Here is a 19784-nt window from a genome sequence, read left to right on the forward strand (position 1 = left end):
GATTTCCACCCTGACCAAAGAAGCATAAATGTTCCCAGGTCCGGGAAATCACGCACCTCTCCTTTCTTGAGAGCCTGCACTCTGAGTGCATACTGCTACAATTCTAATAAATTCTTGTATGCCTCGTTCATGCCTGAAAATTCTTTTTCCACGATAGCTGTCACAGAACCCTCGAAACATAACCTGCGGGTTTAGGTCCTCGTTTCTGCTTTGGTGACAACATCTGCTGGCCTAGCACGAAATTCTTTTCCTTGGGTTACTTTTCCCATAATTTGGCAGAGACAGAGTTGGAGACACGGCTCAGCCGCCACCGAGGGGCCTCACATCCCCCTTCATCTCCTATGTGAAGGAACCAAGAGCCTAGAGGAGCGGGGAAGGGCCCCAGCTCCGCCACCCTGTGATGCCATGGGCCACGCTTAGGACACTCAAGCCCAGTTTGAGAGGCGAACAAAGAGCGCTGGGAGTCATCCTGAAAGGGAACTGAGTGGATAACGCGACCCAGTTGGGGTAAAAGCACTCGCTGAAGCCTTGGCCCAGGCGTCTGGAGACGCCGCCGCGAAGGCTGCTGGCGCGGACCCCGAGTGGCACTGCTGAATGGAGCCAAAGGGACTGAGCCCGGCCCTTAAGAGGGGCTCTTGGCAGCTTTGCTTTTGAGTTGGCACAACTGTGCCCCACCAGGGACTGAAAATGCACATCAGTGTGAACCAAGAGCAGCAGAGAGTCCTTTAACCCAGCCGGGACGTCGCCAACTGGACAACTCGCTAAAGAAAAGGACACGGGGCATTCATCATGGCTGCCGGCGACGGCACAGCTAGAGGTAACCTAAAGGAAATGGCGCCGGGCGCGCGGCCAGTCTCGGCGGCCCTCTTGCCTCGCCGCCAGGAGCCGCCGAGGTCACCAGGGGGGCCAGCCGAGGAATACTTTCCTGGCTTTTGGCACCTGGCAAACTCCGAAACTATAACATGGAGGACAGGTATTGTCTCGGCAGTGACTCGCACCCGCAGGCCCCAAGTTCCGTCCCGCGGCGGAATCCGGCAAAATCCTCTATTCTCTAAACCAAATGTACTACGCTTACTGCGCATCTCTGCAATAGCAAGCCGGCTAACGACGCAAAGAATGTTACGTCGCAACGGAGGCTCCCCCCCCCCGCCCCACCCCACGTTCTAGTTCGGGCGGCGAGAGAACTTCACGCCCGCTCCGTAGTTTGGTTTTTTTGTACGAACTGCAAAATGCGCCCGTCTCCGCAACTGACGTAAAACGCTTCCAAGAATATTCGTAACGCCCCGAGAAGGCCTCGGGCGATTCCTAGACCCTGCTTACGTATCGTCTCCGCCGTACGTAGCGTTAAGTTGGAGCAGTCTCAGAGGCGGCCGCCATTTTGTGCAGTCGCTGGGAAGGAAGGAGACGCCTAGACCGCGGCGCTGCCGGGTTTGAGCGTAGCCAAACCTACCCATCGCTTTTATAACCCCGATTCTCTGTGTTTTGCTCCCGTCTCCGACGAGAGAGGCGGCGACGGTGGCGTCTGCGACGGGAGACAGCGCGTCGGAGCGAGAAAGCGCCGCGCCTGCCGCCGCCCCAACAGCGGAGGCGCCGCCGCCATCGGTCGTCACCAGACCGGAGCCGCAGGCCCTCCCGAGCCCGGCCATCCGTGCCCCGCTCCCAGATCTCTACCCATTTGGGACCATGCGCGGAGGCGGCTTTGGGGACCGGGACCGGGACCGGGACCGTGGCGGGTAAGGGGGGAGGCTGCTGGGCACGAGGCCGACGATGCCGCTCGTGGACTGGGGGAGGGGGCTGTTTCCCGAGGGCGGCGCGGGCTCCGCGGTACAATGGCGGCCTCGGGCTCGGGCTGCTGGGGGCCCGGCGGGGAGGGGCCCCGTCTCGGGGAGCGAGAGGGGGCCCCTGGCCGCTGTGGGCCGGTCATTTGATCGTCCCGCGCCGCAGCGACCGTCGAGAAAAAACGCAGACGCCCTTGTGCAGTCTCGGGATATCCAGCGCGAAATGGCTTCCTTTACGTGACGTCCCCAGCGATCGCTGTCAGGGGAATCTAAAAAACCGGCTGCTGCTTTCGGTTTTATTTCTGCCTCTGTGGATTGAAACCTGAACTTGAACTCTTGCTGGGCAGTCGTTGTACCATTACTGCACTTGTGATTTTAAAAAACAGATTTTTTAAATCCCCTTTAGTTATATTTTGTATAATTCAAAGGAAGCACATGTAAAAATGTAATGTAGTGGGCCGGGGTGGGGGGGAGTAGCTCAGTGGCGCCGTGCCTCCCTGGCAAGCACAAAATAATAATAATAATAATAATAATAATAATAATGTAGTGGAGTCGCTTGCTATCTGTAGTGTTGGGGAAGGGAGGGTTTGGATAGTTGGGGAGTGTCGTAATTTTTAACAACTTTATATTTTTACCCTTATGTGTTGCAGCGTTCGGCTTAGCCAGGAAGGTTTTGATGTTGTAATGCCACGGTTGCACCATCAGGGATGGAAAGTTAACAGGATTAAACCTGAAGCTCCCAAACTGAGATTTAGGGCCTTTTCATGTCAGCTGAGTGACTGCCTTGATTAAGAGATACATTTACGCGTTCTACCAGTGTTTAAATTATAAAAGTGGTATCTGGATAAAGAGCACCTTTATACCACTTTTGTTTTCTTTTTTTGAGATGAGGCCTCACTGCCTCAGCCTTCCTAGTGAAGTGTTGGGATTACAGGCGTGTGCTACTACGCCTATCGGTTACACTGCTTTTAAAGTACTAATTGGGCACATCCTTAATTTTTGTAATCTCATTTTTTTTTTCAGCTGAAGGAGAGTATATTGCTGTGTTCTTGGGAATGACAAGAAAATGTGTGCAATTGTCCCACTGTAGTCAGTGTTCAAAATACTCTTCCCAAACATTTAAGTTTCAAATGGACAAGTAGTAGACTTACTAGTCACAAGTGCTTCAATTGTCACTTAATTTACAAAATAAGAACTATTTCCAGTTTCCAGTTAGGAAGAGAGAGCTCTGCTCTTTTGTGAGATTTAGAGAGGGGCGCTAAAAGTGGAATGTTCATTTAGCATTTCACAGTTGAGCAAAGTTTATTGTACTTACGTACTTTTTTTTTTTTTTTTTTTTTTGACACAAGGTCTTGGTGTGTAATTCAGGCTGGCCTTGAAACTCAGTATGTAGCCCAGGCTGCCCTGCAGCTCAGGGTGATCCTCCTGCCTCAGCCTCCTGATTACAGGCATGCGCCACCATACCCAGCTAGTTGAGCAAATTTTAGAAGTAAATTTCAACACAGCCACCTAGAAAATACCTAGTAAACTTGAAAGTGACCCAGTAACTCTCAGTTTTATACCCTAGTCCAGGCTTTAAAGATGTGTGCCCCAGGAGCCATGTATAAAAATATTTATGCCAACATTGTTGGTGAGAATAGCATATTCAGAACAACTCTGTGTCCCAATGAATTGTGGGTATTTATATATTTGCATATAATACAACAGTGAAAAAGGAAAAAAACTTGGATCCTCTTAGATGGCTGTCATACATGTTGAGTTTTTAAAGTAGGTTGACCTAGTTAAGGGGATAGGCAAATAGGACAGAACTATAAAAACTGGAGGAATGGTTAACAGAATTCAAGGTGGTTGTTAATGGTGGGGGTGTGAACTTGGAAGAGGCACTTGGAGGCTCCCAATGTACTGATAGTGATGTTCCATTTACTGTAGGTAATATTTAACCATAAATGATTTAATAATTACTACTTGAAAAGAGAAATGGTGAATTTTGACCCATATCCCATGTTGAGTATCAGATGACATGTAAAAAAACAGTTTTTTTAAAGCCCCAGACAAAATTGCACTCTTTGATAAGGTCTGTTCCTTATCTACCTTCACTTGCATTTTCCTTCTTGATTTGAATTTCTTTTGTTTCACTCTTAAAGTTACAAAGCTGTATTAGTTGGAAATAGAATGGGTGTGGTCAGCATATACATCCAGTCCATTGGATGTGCATTACACACTTAAACTAGTATGGTTTTGCATGTTAATACATGGATTTTCAAGTCTTGAAAGCTGAATTTATTGTATAGCCAAATTTAACTGCTACTCACTTGATAACATTAATGAACAGCAAAGTGTACCAGGAAGTAGGCTATATTAACAGTGGCATGGATAACTACAGGGGTAAAAAGGCTCCCTGAAATTTTGATGTCAGTATTATAAACAAGTAAGGCAGCATATTTTCTAAAAGCCTCGTATTTTTACTTGAACCTTTAGAACAGCACAATAGTACCCAGTATTTCTTGAAGAGGACCTACTTAGAGTTCTTTCACCTGGGAGGAATGGTCAGTTCAGATGGCCTTTGGTTTATGTACTGTTCACTGGAAGCCTGAGAAAATGTTACTGATGTATGTACTTTGATGCTTTTCCTGTTTTTTCCTTTCTCTAACTGGTTCAGCAGCAGTATAGGTGGTGTCTGTTTATTGAGTGTAGATAACCAGAATGCCCACAAAATCTCCTGCCATATATCTGTGCAATTAGAGAAATAACTAACTGGTATTTTAAGTTCAAGAGTTCTAATGGCTTGAATTACAGGAAATTGAAGCTCTTTAAGATAGCTACTGCTCTTTAAGATAGGTACCATAGCAGATGCCTATAATCAGCACTTTGCAGGGCTGAGGCAGGAGGATCGCAAGTTGGAGCCCACCCTTGAGAACTTAGCAAGACCCTGTCTCAAAAGGGCTGGAGATGTAGCTCTGTGCATAGGCCCTGAATTTAGTCCTCAGGCTGAGAAAAATAAACACTTTCTACAAGGTGTTATGAGTCAGAGTAGGAAAAGCAAATTCAATATTTTACAAGGAGTAAGGAAGTAGGATGAAAAAAATACCCTTAGAGTTTATATGTCAAACAAAGCCTTCCCCTTTACATAGAGTGATATAGGGAAATCTTAGTGTTAGAGGCCATCTTAGTGTTAGAATTCTTCTAACATTTCAGGTTTGGCTAGTGGCCACATTGGTATTTCCATTTAGCTTGCTTGTTGTAAAGGATATATTTTAAAAATCCAGATTTGGGTTTTTAAAACCTTAAATATGGTTTATTTAGGTAGGTGGGTGTTTTTTTTTTTTTTTTGGTACCAGGGATCAAACTCGTTAAATATGGTTTATTGATGGTTCCTCCTATAAATTAATTCTCCTGCAAGTTAAAGTTGTTCTGGCTTCCTTGTTACTATAGATTAAAGGTAAAGACCCCCACTAGACTTTGATAGGTCCCAGTAGTTTCCCTTTGCACATTAGTAGAGCAGAAGTGTTCTTATGGTCTAAGAGGAGAGGGGATATGAGAAGTTGTTCAAAATTTGGGGAACTTCCTTGAAATGTATTTTTCTCCCATCCACGACAGTCCCCTTAATTTAAGCTTTAATTTTCTCCTCTCTTACACAAGAGATTGATGTTTTATTCTCTTTAGTATCTCTAGCACCACATAAACAGTATGTTTGTTGAATGAATAGATGCAGTTGAGTGTTAGCTGCATCAGATACTGTTTGAAACACACATTCATAAGATGGGAGGAACATGCTGTAGTATCCTAAGAGTCCATTTATTTGCACTTTTTTGGGGCACAAAAGATAACACTGCTTTAAAAATACTAACGAACTAAAAATTCTTGCTGTTTCTAGATTTGGAGCAAGAGGCAGTGGTGGCCTTCCCCCGAAGAAATTTGGTAATCCTGGGGAGCGTTTACGGAAAAAGAAGTGGGATTTGAGTGAGCTCCCCAAGTTTGAGAAGAATTTTTATGTTGAACATCCAGAAGTGGCAAGGCTGACTCCAGTAAGTTTTTGTGTGTGTTTTACTTTTTTTATACAAATAAATGAAACAAGTAGAACTATTGGCCAGAATTTACTTGTTGCTGTTTTATTCTTTATTATAGCATAGAGTACTTAGATTCTTATAGCTGAGCTCCAACCCTGGAGCTTTTTTTTCCTTTTTGTATAATGCTGGGGATGGAACCTAGGGTCTTGCGCATGTTAGGCAAGAGCTCTACTGCTGAACTATACTCCTACTCATGGGTACTTAGATTGTTAAGAAGACCACTTGATACTCATAAGAGGGACCAGTTTAAGTACACATATAAAATGTATTTATTGCTTGGTGTTTGCTTTTTGATTATTTTAAAATGTATTTCTTATACATGGTTTTAGCTGCGTATTAGGTCATGTCTTCATTTTTGAGGTAAATTTTAATAGTAAACTAACATTGTGTACCTCTAACTTCATGATTATTTTGGACTCTATGAAGTGGTTGCTTATTTAGAAAAAAAAATAATTTAAAAGCACACCTGGCCCCACTTACCAAATACTCTCGCCCACTTCCTAGTTCTAACCTTAAATGGAAATTACTTGTTCGCGTGCTCGTGTGTGTGTGTGTGTGTGTGTGTGTGTGTGTGTGTGTGTGTGTGTGTGTGTGTGTGTGTGTGTGTGTGTGTGTGTGTTGTTTGCATAGAACGGAACCTGCAGCCCCTGTATTAACTCACAAGGTTAGGAGAATTGTCACAAAGTTGAAGTGGTATACTACACGTGAAAGCATTATATAGACTTAGCATTGTTACTATGGGTTGGGTAATAATTAGTTTGATTGGCTAATAAAACTTTTGGATATGGGCAGTAACTTTTACTAATTCATCTTCCATTTTTTCTGCTAGTATGAGGTTGATGAGCTACGCCGAAAGAAAGAGATTACAGTTCGAGGGGGAGATGTTTGTCCTAAACCTGTCTTTGCCTTCCATCATGCTAACTTCCCACGTAAGTGTTTTTCAAGAAGTGTTCTTCAGATTCTTGATTATTAAATTTTGTTGAGTGGTAAACATAAGTAATAGGTTATTTAAGGGTTTTAGAGCTGGGTGTGATGGTGTACACCTGTGCACTTGGGAGGCTGAGGCAGAAAGATCTATCAGTTCAAGGTTCAGTCTGGACTACATAACAAGACCTTGACCCCGCCTTAGGATTTTGTTGAAAAGACAAGTAGAGGGCCGGGGATTTAACTCAGTGGTTTCGCCGCCTGCTGCTCAAGCGCAAGGACTGGAGTTGGATCCCCAGTACCTCCCCCCCAAAAAAAGATATTTGTCAAAAAAAAATGGAAATGAAATATATGTAAATAGGGAAGGGCAGAGGGGGTGAAGGGTGCACAGGTAACGGGGGGGGGGGGAATAAGAACCAAGATGTATCATGTACAGGTACACCCAATGATAAATGTAAACAAATTATATACCTAAAATGTGCCAATAGAAGAACTAAAAGAAAGAAAAGACAAGTAGAAACCTTTCGAAAAGGTAGTAACTTATTTTATATAATGGTTTCAAAAAATTTTTAAGCTGCTTAAGGTTAGTGGTAAATATGTTGGTTCATAAGAATTTTTTATGCTTGGGCCAGGGATTTAGCTCAGTGGTTCCAGCACCGGCCTCAAGCACAAGGTCCCGAGTTGGATCCCCATTACCAAAAAAAAAAAGTCTAAGAATTTTTTATGCTTATCTGCTATCAAGATTAAGGAGTCTTTTTTGTTTGTTCACTTATCTATGGTTGCCCCTCCCTTGTACAAAACAGCGGAATGAAACTACTTTCCAGCTGAATATAAGAAGAATATGCCAAACAGTGTGACTGTTGTATGCCTGTGCCATTAGATGTAAGATAAGGGCCTGGGATTTAGCTCAAAGTACAAGGTCCCGAGTTCAATCGCCAATACCAAAAAAAAGATGTGGTAGGATAGCGGTTTTGAAAGGTAGTGATGAGCTGGATGTAGATTCCATTTTTTTAAAAAGACGGTAATGTTTATTTTCTTACAGAATACGTAATGGATGTGTTGATGGATCAGCACTTTACAGAACCAACTCCAATTCAGTGCCAGGGATTTCCATTAGCTCTTAGTGGCCGGGACATGGTGGGCATTGCTCAGACAGGCTCTGGGAAGACATTGGCGGTGAGTACCAGCAAGTGGAAATCTTTGACATTATTTTACTATCCTAACTGTCACAAAAGTATAATTCAGTAGTGTAATATGTTCGCTATCCAATATATGCGCATACTTTATGTTCAAATGTGTATTGCACAAGAGATGAGAGTAGTGGATTCTGTTTTTCATACTGATGTTTTGGCATTATTACTGTTTTTAAGTTAGGATATTAAGATGATGACTTGGTTTTGGTGTAAGATTTTGTTCTCTTTCCTCCCCAGTATTTGCTACCTGCAATTGTTCATATTAACCACCAGCCATACTTGGAAAGGGGAGATGGCCCAATTGTAAGTGTTTTATTCTGTTTATAATTTTTAAGAATAACTACAGCTGAATGATTACTGTATTTTAGGCACTGCTTTACTCACATTGTTCAATTTGATTTTTAAGCCCACCTACCGTCTATATCTACACAGGGTACAGTGGACCCTTGACTTAAAAACTCAATTCATTCCCAAGGGCTGGTTGTAACTCGAGTTGGTCATTTGAAAGTAGAGACATTGGCCCAGGATTTCTCAATTAACCCCACACAGGAAAAGATGTGGTAATGTTCCTTCCAGAACTCTTTAAATCAATATATGAGACCATCTGGAAGCACAAGTGGCTGGCATTTGGGTTGTAACTCAGGACTTTGTTTGTAAGTTAAAACTACTGGCCGTAACCCAAGTTCATATGTCAGGCTGGTCATAATTTCAGGTGTAACCCCATTTTGGGATTAAATGACTTGCCCAGTCACATAGAGCATCAGATGGCTTATCTTGGGTCTGAACCATCCTTACCCTTAAGTGGTAATTTAGCAACATACTGCATTCATTTGTCGGGGGAGCATGGCAGGATCTCACTGTGCAGTTTAACTCACTGTGTAGTCCAGACTGGCCTCAAGCTCACAGCTATCCTCAGACTTCAGAGTGCTATAGGCATGCACCACCACACCCAGCACCTTCATTATTTTGAGATAGGGTCTCATGAACTTGCCAGCCTCAGCCCCAGAGGGCTAGGATTATAGGTTTGTAGTGCCACACTCAGTTTGCTCTGCCATATTTCTTATTTGTGCCAGTATTTAAACCATGGTTTTATTGCAGGACTATTTTGAACCCACTTGTGCATTTTGTGAGTTGTGTAGTTATGCTAGGTCAGGGATAGTGAACCTTTTAGAGCTTTCAGTGATAACAAATAGGCCATTGTTGCATGCGTTCTATAGGTTCACCACCACTACACTAGGTAATGCAATCTAGAAATCAATTTACATGGTACGTGTAGACTAATGAGCGATATGCCTAAAAAGTCAAGGGATGCAGCCAGCAGTAGCTATATACTAAAGAACAAATGGTCATCACTTTTTACCTACACTCCAGTGTAGTTGTATTTAAGCCTCCTGACCTCCCAATCTCCCACCCTATCACATACCTTAAAAAGTATTAGTAGGGGAAGAGTTAATTACCTTTTTGTACTTTAATGTTTCTGGGGTTTGTTTGTTTTAACTTGGCCTGGGTGTCTCAAGTGGATTTTTTTTTTTTGTTTGGCCTGTTTTAGTGTCTAGTTCTGGCTCCTACCAGAGAGCTTGCTCAGCAAGTACAGCAGGTAGCTGATGACTATGGCAAGTGTTCAAGATTGAAGAGTACTTGCATTTATGGAGGTGCTCCTAAAGGCCCCCAGATTCGAGACTTGGAAAGAGGTAATTTGATAAAAATACTTTTGTGAATAAGAATGGTTTATCTTGTAGCAATTTGTGTATGAAATTGAAAAAGTAATAGGCTCTTGTGAGGGGAAAAAATCAGTATTACAGAAGCTTAGAAATTCTCAGATACGGTTGTTAGCTAGTTAGGGAGAGGACATTCACCTTAGCCTGGAGACTTTGTAAGATTGATGGTTGTGGTTGAGTTTTTCTAACATTATATTTTTGGAGCTGCTGCTCTGTAGTATGTGTGCAAGATCACCAGAGCTCGTGTTCTGGTTTGTGTTCAGGTTTAGATAGTGGATAAAGAAAGAATTCCTAATGAGCCAGATCTTTATTATGCTTTACAGGTGTTGAGATCTGCATAGCTACTCCTGGACGCCTGATAGATTTCCTGGAGTCAGGAAAGACAAACCTTCGCCGCTGTACTTACCTTGTTCTGGATGAAGCTGATAGAATGCTTGATATGGGCTTTGAACCTCAGATCCGTAAAATTGTTGACCAAATCAGGGTGTGTGAGGTGTATCATGCCTTTATACCTTTTGACTGTTAATACATAGTTCCTTAGCCTAAAAGACTCCTTTCCTGATAGCCCGACAGGCAGACATTGATGTGGAGTGCAACCTGGCCAAAAGAAGTAAGACAGCTTGCAGAGGATTTCTTGCGTGATTATACTCAGATCAACGTGGGGAATCTGGAGTTGAGTGCCAACCACAACATCCTTCAGATTGTGGATGTCTGCATGGAAAGTGAAAAAGACCACAAGTATGAAAGATTTCACTCTGTTAGGATAATACTGATAAATCATTCCCGATAATTCTCCAAAATTAGAGTGTTAGAGAAGCCGGTATTTTTTGAGGCCTAAAAAAATTAAAAACACTGCTGGCTTTCTAATAATCCATTCTTTGTGTCAGAAATAGGAGTGTCTTGGATTTGAATCCTGGTTATAAGTAGTGTAGCTTAGGGAGTTAGTATTGAAATGGTCTACTTAATATATGGGGAGATCTTTCTGTATGATGACTGTATTGTTGGTCTTGTTCAGATTGATCCAACTGATGGAGGAAATAATGGCTGAAAAAGAAAATAAGACCATAATATTTGTGGAGACAAAAAGACGCTGTGATGACCTCACTCGAAGGATGCGCAGAGATGGGTGAGTATAGCACTAGAATAGTTGGTCTGGGGTTTTATAGTAATGGTGATTTCTAAATTGGTATTGCACATTCTGTGTAGAATTTTAATCATGACTTATACAGTGTTTTAATACAGCCCTTCTTTCAGTTTGTACCTTTGAGACGGGGTCTTGCTAAGTTGTCCAGGCTTGGCTCAAACTTGATTTGATTCTCTGGCCTCCACCTCCCAGAGTGCTAGAATTACAAATGTGTGCCACCATGCTTGTCTTTAAGTGAATACAGTTGTCTGTTTATGTACCCTAGCCTTAGCAAAACAATGTAATAACTTTAAGAAACTTAATTTTCCTCTTTAAATTTTAAAAATTTCTAAAATGTTTGTTGTTTTCTTCTGATAGTTGGCCAGCTATGTGTATCCATGGAGATAAGAGTCAACCAGAAAGAGATTGGGTACTTAATGGTAAGTTTAAAACTAAATGTTGTCAATGGATTTTTGCCTAAAAATCTATAAAAGCCAAATAGTAAATATTTTGGCTTTGTAGACTTAATAGTGGTCTCTGTTGCTGGCCATATAAAAGTTATGACCTGAGTGAGTTCAAGCAAAGCTTTATTTGCAAAAATAGGTGATACGCTGGATTTGTCCTGCCCTAGTTAATTGAACACTTTAATTGAATACTTTTAATTGAATACTTTTGACATGGCTCCAAGGCCCTTTAAAGTTCATATGCTGGCTCTTAATACTTTCATACAACGTAAGATCTTCCCCTTATTTTTTGTAAGTTCTTGCCTTTATCCTTTGGGAAAAGTTTGGCAGTTAAATGTTTTAAAGAAAAATCTTTAATCAGTCATATTTTAGCGTATTTCTTTTGAGTCCTCTTGTTTTTCACACCCACTGTGTTATGAGAAGGCCTATTGAGTAAGTCAGAGAGACAATATTTAGAAATAATATACAAGCCTTTTGGGGGAGAGGTGTTTTCTCCTTTCATTCCACATCTTAATGCTGTCACTAAGCTTTGGCTTGATTTTATATATATATAACTTGGCTTTTTTTTTTTCCTTCAGAGTTCCGTTCCGGAAAGGCTCCCATCCTCATTGCCACAGATGTAGCCTCCCGTGGGCTAGGTTTGTATAGATAGGTGTCTCTCTCAATGTTTTGTGTATCTTTTGGTTTAAAGATTTGTTTGAAATTAGAGTTGTATATACATCTGTTTAGTAAAAAAGAGGAAAATATATAGTGGGGTTTTGTCCCCTCCCCCACTATTTTTTTAATCTTTAGTTTTGGGGGGCGGTGTTTTGGTTTTTTTCTTCCCCTTTTATTTTCAAAGTCTCTTCCTGCTCCTAACAAACAGGCTTTGGTCTGCAGTAAGGCCTAGGCATGACTATTCAGTTAGAGGGAGAAGAGACACTCAGTTGAACATTTAGTTTAATTTCTTCCTGGTTAAGTCTTATTTTCTGGCTGGATAGAAGAAGCCTGATGGAACCTAGCTATCATGAGATACTTCATCATTTTATCTGTTATATATAGAGAGGCCAGATTCTATGAATGTTTAATTATTAAATGAGGTTTAATAAGTCCATAATGTTTCATTCAATTAAATCTGCATTGCCCAGTATTATTTGCTGAAGTAAATTAATGTGTGCTCTCAGTTACCCCTTCCCACCCATACTTGTATCCGAGATGTGTTGATTCTGAGAGCTTAATCAGAAGGTGTTCTGAAGGTTTTGACCCATTATAATCAATACTGTGGTACTTTAGCCCGTCATTCTGAGTTAAACAGGTCTGACTCAGAACTTTTATATTTAAAAAAAGATGATTTGTATCACTAGGAAATCTTCAAACTGTTGACAGTAATTTCTTGTCCAGTAAGTTGAGAAGCGCCATATTCCCATATACCAGTTAGAGAAAACAAGTATTTAGACTGGACTAAAAAGTGGTGGAGCCTTTTTATCCATTGGACTTATCATTCCCTCCTTCAGAGGTGGTGACCTGCAGCCATGACAGAGTTGTCTCTGCCCTCTGAGGTCATGTCTGGAGCTGTGCCGTTAGAACTTGGGCCTGTTGGGAGAGGAGGCGGAGGCCTGAAAGCAGTTCACACAAAAGCTTTCAGTGATGGTGGTTTTTAAACAGGCTTGCTATGTGCTGGTAGCTTCTTTGTGCATCTTGCCTAGACAATTAAAAATATTTGCTCCATGTTCCCCTGTATTTCTAAACCAAATCAATTGGCTACCATTAGAATAACTTAGACTCTTCATCCTGCCCCCCTCTCATCCAAGTGAGGGGAGAGGGAAGGTACCTGAGTCTGTTTCTTGTTACTCAACATCAGTGTTTACTTTGGGCCCCTTTATTTGCTGCCTTGTAAAAATCAAAGGAGGGAGAAAACCCACCAAAATGGCAGAATTCTGACCAAGGTCCTACAAGATCCTGGAAAGTGAAGGCTTCTACCTCATAGACAGGGGTGCGATTTTCAGCTGAGTCACCAGGCCTTTTTTCCCTTCCTGTCAAGCGATGGTCTCTTAAATGTTCCCTTCAGGTAAGTTCTTTGATTCCCCTAATTTTATAATAGTCATCCTCAGGCAACCATGATGCCCTTTCCACTGGGATCTTTTTAATTTCTCCTTTTTTGTTTAAGCTACACACTGTTAAAATAAAAGTATTGAATTTAATTTGTTTTGTTTTTTAACAGAAGCTTTGCTATCAGCTGCAGATCACCCAATACATGGCCGAGGCAAATCTACATTGGCCCGAAGCAGCTCTAGATGAGCCTGTTTGGCTAGTCTGAGACCCTCCCAGTTAGTGATTGGAGATACAGGCCATGTTGTAGGGCTTTCCAGACCAAAGGTTCTTATTGCTGGCCAGAACGTTCACTTTTCTATTTCTTACCCTGCTACAGCATCTCCTATAAAGGCAGCAAGATAATACTGTGGCAGTTGATAAATAACTACAGGGCAGGCCTGCCTGGAGAAAACCAAAGCCTGCTCTTGCCCTCACCTGCCCCTGGCTAGCCATGTACACGCACAGGACAGTCTTCTAGTGTGAAGAATTTGCATCATGTCCACCCCTTTGAGTCCTGCCAGAAGTGCCCTCAAGCATTAGTATCTGAACTGTTGACTGCAGCCCCAGTGCCTTCTAGGAAATACTGTGCATCCAGTACAGTAGCTCTGCTTCCCACAGTCACATTCCGTACAAGTGACTTGGAAGCATTAACCTAGCTCAGAAGATTACGGTCATGGAATATAATACCCTGTACTCCCACCCCGCCCTTAACATCCTTGCTGGTCTTGTAGTTCTTTTTTCTTTGTAGCATCAACGACCCTAGCCTGAGACTCACGCTGCCCCCTGTGATAAGTGCCTTCTCGTCTTTCTGGTGTGATTCAGGACTTTAGGGGTCAGTAACGACCGAGGAGCCTTTATTGTAATAAGAAACAGACATAATGCCCTTTCTTCACAAGCCCTACAACAACGGCTGAATTTTTTTTTTTTTTTTTTTTTTTTCAATCATCTCCCCTTTCCCCTGAAATTATTCCAGTCTGGGCAATAGATGCAGTCTGACCCTTTGGATGTAACTTACATTTTTTTATTAATCATTTTTTTCTACAATCACCCCAATTACCTTGGGGGAGGCGTTGGAGGACCTGAAATTTTTACCCGAACCCAGGTTCTCCGGCGCTTGGCAACCAAATGGGGCTACAGAGAAGCATCTAAGCCAGTTCACAGAGCGAGCGTGTGTGGGGACTTCTCACTGCCATGGACCCTTGATGCATGCTCCCCGCGCTCCAGTGGTCCCGTGTCAGAAGGCGGAGTTTTCGAAAGGAGGCCGCCAAAAATAAAAGGCAAAGAGACGGGATCGGCTGCAGCGGTTTCCCAAAGGAGGAGGGAGTGTGCATCGGTCTGGTAACAAACAGAGAATGTTTTTTAATTACTTATATCACAAAAATCTGTGTTTTATCTAGGATATTTTCTGAATATTCTTTGTAAAATGCAGATTTTTTTCCACAAAACATTAGGATTCTGTTTATTAAACTTGTTTGTTTTAAGTAGGTAAAAAGAAAAAGTACATTTAGCTGAAAGCATTACACTAACATTTACATGATTTAAGTATTAGGTTATTCAGCCCAATTCCCAGCAGTGGACAGAATATCAAACTTATGTCTCAAGGTTTCATGGTTTTCCCACATTCTTTGGCTATTAATTTCCCAGGTTACAGAGACTATCTTGATCATTGAAACAAGTACAAAGTCTGAGATAACCTTGAGTTGAGCAAAATTTTGTTTGATAGAAGCTGGGCTTGGTAGTATAGTCAAATATTAGTGTAATGTGTTCTTTGGTAATTGAAAAGGGAGAAGTAATCTGGATGTTTCTGCAAAGGGAAATAGGTGTGTGCTTTGATCGGGTTTTTAATACAAAAGCGAAGAAATTAAATGTTAAGTCTCCTTGGAAATGTAGTAATAAAGTATATGAAGCTCCTTTTTTCATTTTGCTCTGTGACTGGTTTAAAGGTAAGTTTGTATGTTTTTGGTAGATTTTGCCAGGCTTCTCCCAACAGAGTAGAAGTGATTTGGCCCTGCAACTTAGTTAACTGCATTCCAGTTTTGAAAAGGATGGCCCTGGAATTTGCCAATCTGAAGACCAATCTTGGCACAACTCCTGTGTTGGTTAAATACAGAAGAGGCAGGAGTTCAGATGCTTGGATGAGATTCCCTTAGGATTTTACAGCCAGTACAGATGCAATGACCCATACATATCTCAAGAAACACTAATCCTCTTTTACTCTGTTGGGATGAGTCTTTTTTGTTCCTTCTCAGAGCGGTTACTAACTTCATCTTCTCTCCTCTTGCTGTCATCTGCATTCGTGCTTCCCACCTGTTGTTGGCATGTCCTTTACCTTCTCTTTCCGTGCCACATCAACCTACACACTGATTCATCATTGACTGCAAAGATGTGGAAGATGTCAAGTTTGTCATCAACTATGACTATCCAAACAGCTCAGAGGATTATGTGCACCGTATTGGCCGAACAGCCCGAAGCACGAACAAGGGCACTGCTTATACCTTCTTCACCCCAGGGAACCTAAAGCAGGCCAGAGAACTGATCAAAGTGCTTGAAGAGGCCAATCAGGCTATCAATCCAAAACTGATGCAGCTGGTGGACCACAGAGGAGGCGGCGGAGGAGGGGGTAAGGGTAAGTCCTGGAGTTTTCCAGGTACTGCCAAGGTATCTCTTTTTTGTGTATATTGTACCTTGTTTTTTAATCTTGTGAAGGTTCTAAGTATGTTGCTTAATAACAAAGGTGAATACTTTGTAGTTTTCATGACTTGTAAGAGAAAGCAATTGTCTTTTGTACTGCACTGCTTCTGAACATTAAGATCTAAAAATGATCTTTGAATTTTGAAGTACATGGTGCATGCTCAAAATTAAGCTAGTCTATAGTTGCTTTATATCTTCAAAATACTTAGTATATTAGGTTTTCAGTTTTCCATATGAACAGATCTTTAATTGTATGCCATTTTAGTAGAAATTGAGACATTACAGTTGATTCTACACAGTTGGAAAATTTACTGAGATCTGGACCTCCTAATTCCCAGTTTAATATGGTGAATTGTATTTCCAGGTTATTACTAGGAAAAAGGCTAGCTGGGTGTGGTATAGTCCAGATTCTCAGGAGGCAGGGGCAAGAAAATAACAAGTTTGAGGCCAGCCTTAATTCTGTTGACCCTGTTGAGAAATAAAAAGGGTTAGAGATATAGCTCAGTGGTAGAGCACTTCCATAGCATGACAAAGCCCTGGGTTCAGCTCCTAATACCACAAAAAAGAAAGGGCCTAAAAGGGTAAAAAGTTGGGTTAAGTACTGACTTAGAGTCGCTGTAGACTGGCTGAAGATCAAAAAGATCAGGGGAACGGTGTGGAATATGTCTGCCCCTTTTTAGTTTTTGATGTTTGGTTAAAATGTTTGGCCTGGGTACCTGACATTAAAAAACACCTATGTCCTTCCATCAGGAGGTCGCTCTCGGTACCGGACCACTTCTTCAGCCAACAATCCCAATCTGATGTATCAGGATGAGTGTGATCGGAGACTTCGAGGAGTCAAGGATGGAGGCCGGAGAGACTCTACAAGCTATCGGGATCGTAGTGAGACCGATAGAGCTGGTTATGCTAATGGCAGTGGCTATGGAAGTCCAAATTCCGCCTTTGGAACACAAGCAGGCCAATACACCTATGGTCAAGGCACCTACGGGGCAGCTGCTTATGGCACCAGTGGCTATACGGCCCAGGAATATGGTGCTGGCACTTACGGAGCTAGCAGCACCACCTCAACTGGGAGAAGTTCACAGAGCTCTAGCCAGCAGTTTAGTGGGATAGGCCGGTCTGGGCAGCAGCCACAGCCACTGATGTCACAACAGTTTGCACAGCCTCCGGGAGCTACCAATATGATAGGTTACATGGGGCAGACAGCCTACCAGTATCCCCCTCCTCCCCCTCCTCCTCCACCTTCACGCAAATGAGGCCACTTGAGGTGGGGCAACTTGTGCAGACTTACATTTAAAGGAACATTGTCTTTCCTTTTTTTCTTCTTCCCCTTTATTTTTTTATTTTTATTTTTTTTCTCCCAACCATTGTGATTTGCCCTTTCATGCAGATTAGTTAGAATTCACTGCCAGGTTTCTTCTCTCTGCCAAAATGGTCCAGTCTGTAATAACAGATTTTATATTAAAAAAAAAAAAGCATATATATATAACTGACTGGAAGAGATTAATTTCTTCCCCCAACTTTGCATGTTGAGGATATTTGAGCTATTTTTCATCTTAAAAGAAAAAGTAAGGTATTAGGCCCTCTCGTAGGAGCCAGTTTTTCCTTGTCCTGAGTTGGTGGGGAGGGAAGAGGGGAAGGGCTGAATTGTTCTGCAGAAGAAAATGCCATCTGTGTCGTAAATGTTCTCATCCCTGGGTTAAAAAACGGGTTTTGCTGCGCATTGCCCATAATGGTTTTTAACATCTCTCAAGTTGGGTTCGGTTCCTTGGTTTTTAAGACAGTGCTTTACCATTGTCATTTTGGCTCATGATGGCTTAAGTGCATTTGAAAATTAAAATTTCCAAATTGGTTTTGTATCCCTTATACTCTGCTTTCCCTCTCTCCCCTCCCACTTACTTGAAAAATAGCCAGTTTAGTGTCCATTTAGAAACTGAATTGCTAAGTCTACCTGTATCTTTTAAATGAACTGCAAGCATTTCTCACACTGGTTAAATTGTAGCATCTCAGCATCTGGGTGGAAGCTACCTAATTTTCTTCCCCATATAACCTGGGGAAAATATGAAATTCATTTTCTAGCCAGACAGCTGCTGTGAGCAAACAAACATACGTAAATGCTCACTGGAAATTTACTTTATTAAAACAGTTGAGTCTACGTTCACCTGCAATATAAGAAGCACCTTTATTGTGTATTCGAAATGGGCAGATTTTTGTTTTAAACTCAGTATTTTGTAGAGGTAGAGTAAGAGCAGCTCTTTGCCAGCCTCTCTACCCTTTTGGCCAAATTTTCTTGAGCAAAGACTACAGCCCTCTAGTCTCCCTTTTGTCCTCTGCAGTGCTGTATAACTGCTTCTGGGTGCACACTGTCCTCTGCATATTTCTGCACTCAGCTCTTCACAGGTAGGTAGTACTTAGGAAATGGTCTGGAGGACTAGAACCTAAGTTTGTTTTTTTTAACTTTTCCTCCAAATGAAGGTAGGTGAATTCATCCCCTTAGTAATACTAACTTGTGGAGACTTCATACCAGGTGGACCTGGAAAGGATTTTCTGCTCTTCGTTTACCGGAAACAGGACAGGGCAGTCAGTCCCAGAATCCTTTTCGAGATCCAGTGTGATGGGACTGTTAAAGTTTTTGCACTGGTACCAGTATTGTTTGCACGCATTGCAATTAAAGGGGGAATGGATCCACTGTGTTCTTTGGCTGTGGCCTGAGAGTGCTTGCTGGTTTGTAAAGTCTAAATATTGAAAAACTTCAGGTTTGTTTTTGTCTTCCCTTTAAAATCCTTCAGGGAGAGAGAAGGGATGGTTTCTGAGGGGTTGTGACAGTATGGTTCAGTGTGCAACATACAGGTAGGTTATCAGCATAAGCTGAAATGTTTGCATGTTAAAACCTTTGACATCCTTTTTTGTTTTTCACTTCCTTCTTCCTTTTCTTTTTGTTCCCCCATCTTGAAGTTGAGGCCGAGGAAAGATGGTAGGAATAGAAGAAATGTGGCAAAACTGCTCTGTGCTTTCAAATTCCAAGCCAAAGTGCTGTTGCTGCCCCCCCCCCCCCAAAGGTGTCTTAGGTACTGACCAATCTGTTGTGGACATTTGTTTCTACCACTGATTTCTGATATATTTTTTGTTAAATCTAGAGATTCTACCATAAGAGATGTTCTGCTCTATTGCAGCTCCTACAAACATCCATTTCAGGGCATAGTCTTGGTACGCAAGCAGCATCTGGAATGCTTGCTTCCCCTTTCCTTCAGGGACATTTAATTATCAAAATAACAGCAAATTCCAAATTTCAGCATACTTTTTTGTGATCTGAATACAGCTGAAGTCTAGCAAAATTTTTCCTGTTGACTCTAAGGTAACTTTTACCTCCTTGTCTGTCATAAGTCAAGTTCTGCTCTTGCTTCAAAACGAGCAGATAAGTCCTCATTTGGTGCAGTCATGGTTGAAATTTACTTAGCAGAGGGTTTCAGTATTAAGCTATGGGCTGCTTCTCCCCAGTCTCCCTTGCAATTCGTTGTGCTGGACGTCTTTCATCTAAAAGGTTAGTGGCTTTTGCTTGGGATCAGTGTGCTCTACTTATGTCCTTGCTGGTCTCTGAACACATTCCTTTTGTGTTAAGACTTGAAAGATTTGTAGATGTGTGATGTTCAGGTGCAGGATGTTAAGAGCTATGTTACTATTCTTAGTTTGTAAATTCTTTTGATACCATCTTGTTTTCTTTTGTAGGTATAAATAAAAACACTGTTGACAATAAGG

General features: G+C 42.0%; 1 protein-coding gene across 2 annotated transcripts; it reads left to right on the top strand.

Moving 5' to 3' along the window:
• The first annotated feature begins 1347 nt into the window (after positions 1 to 1347).
• Positions 1348 to 19782, top strand: Ddx17 (DEAD-box helicase 17). 2 transcript variants are annotated; one of them, XM_004845605.4, is made up of 13 exons: positions 1348 to 1733; positions 5653 to 5803; positions 6675 to 6774; positions 7812 to 7945; positions 8200 to 8265; positions 9512 to 9653; positions 10004 to 10164; positions 10246 to 10418; positions 10696 to 10806; positions 11182 to 11243; positions 11846 to 11905; positions 15721 to 15963; positions 16779 to 19782. In XM_004845605.4, the coding sequence occupies exons 1-13, from the start codon at positions 1684 to 1686 to the stop codon at positions 17282 to 17284; spliced, it is 1959 nt and encodes a 652-aa protein (XP_004845662.1). In that variant the 5' UTR covers positions 1348 to 1683; the 3' UTR covers positions 17285 to 19782. The 2 variants fall into 2 exon arrangements, with proteins under 2 accessions (XP_004845662.1, XP_004845663.1); XM_004845606.4 differs by having other exon boundaries at positions 1349 to 1733; positions 15721 to 15957.
• Positions 19783 to 19784: the final 2 nt, after the last annotated feature.

The sequence above is a fragment of the Heterocephalus glaber genome, unplaced genomic scaffold (assembly GCF_053883595.1).
Source record: "Heterocephalus glaber isolate CG9 unplaced genomic scaffold, H.glaber_assembly_v1.0 deba00001444, whole genome shotgun sequence".
Classification (NCBI taxonomy): domain Eukaryota; kingdom Metazoa; phylum Chordata; class Mammalia; order Rodentia; family Bathyergidae; genus Heterocephalus; species Heterocephalus glaber.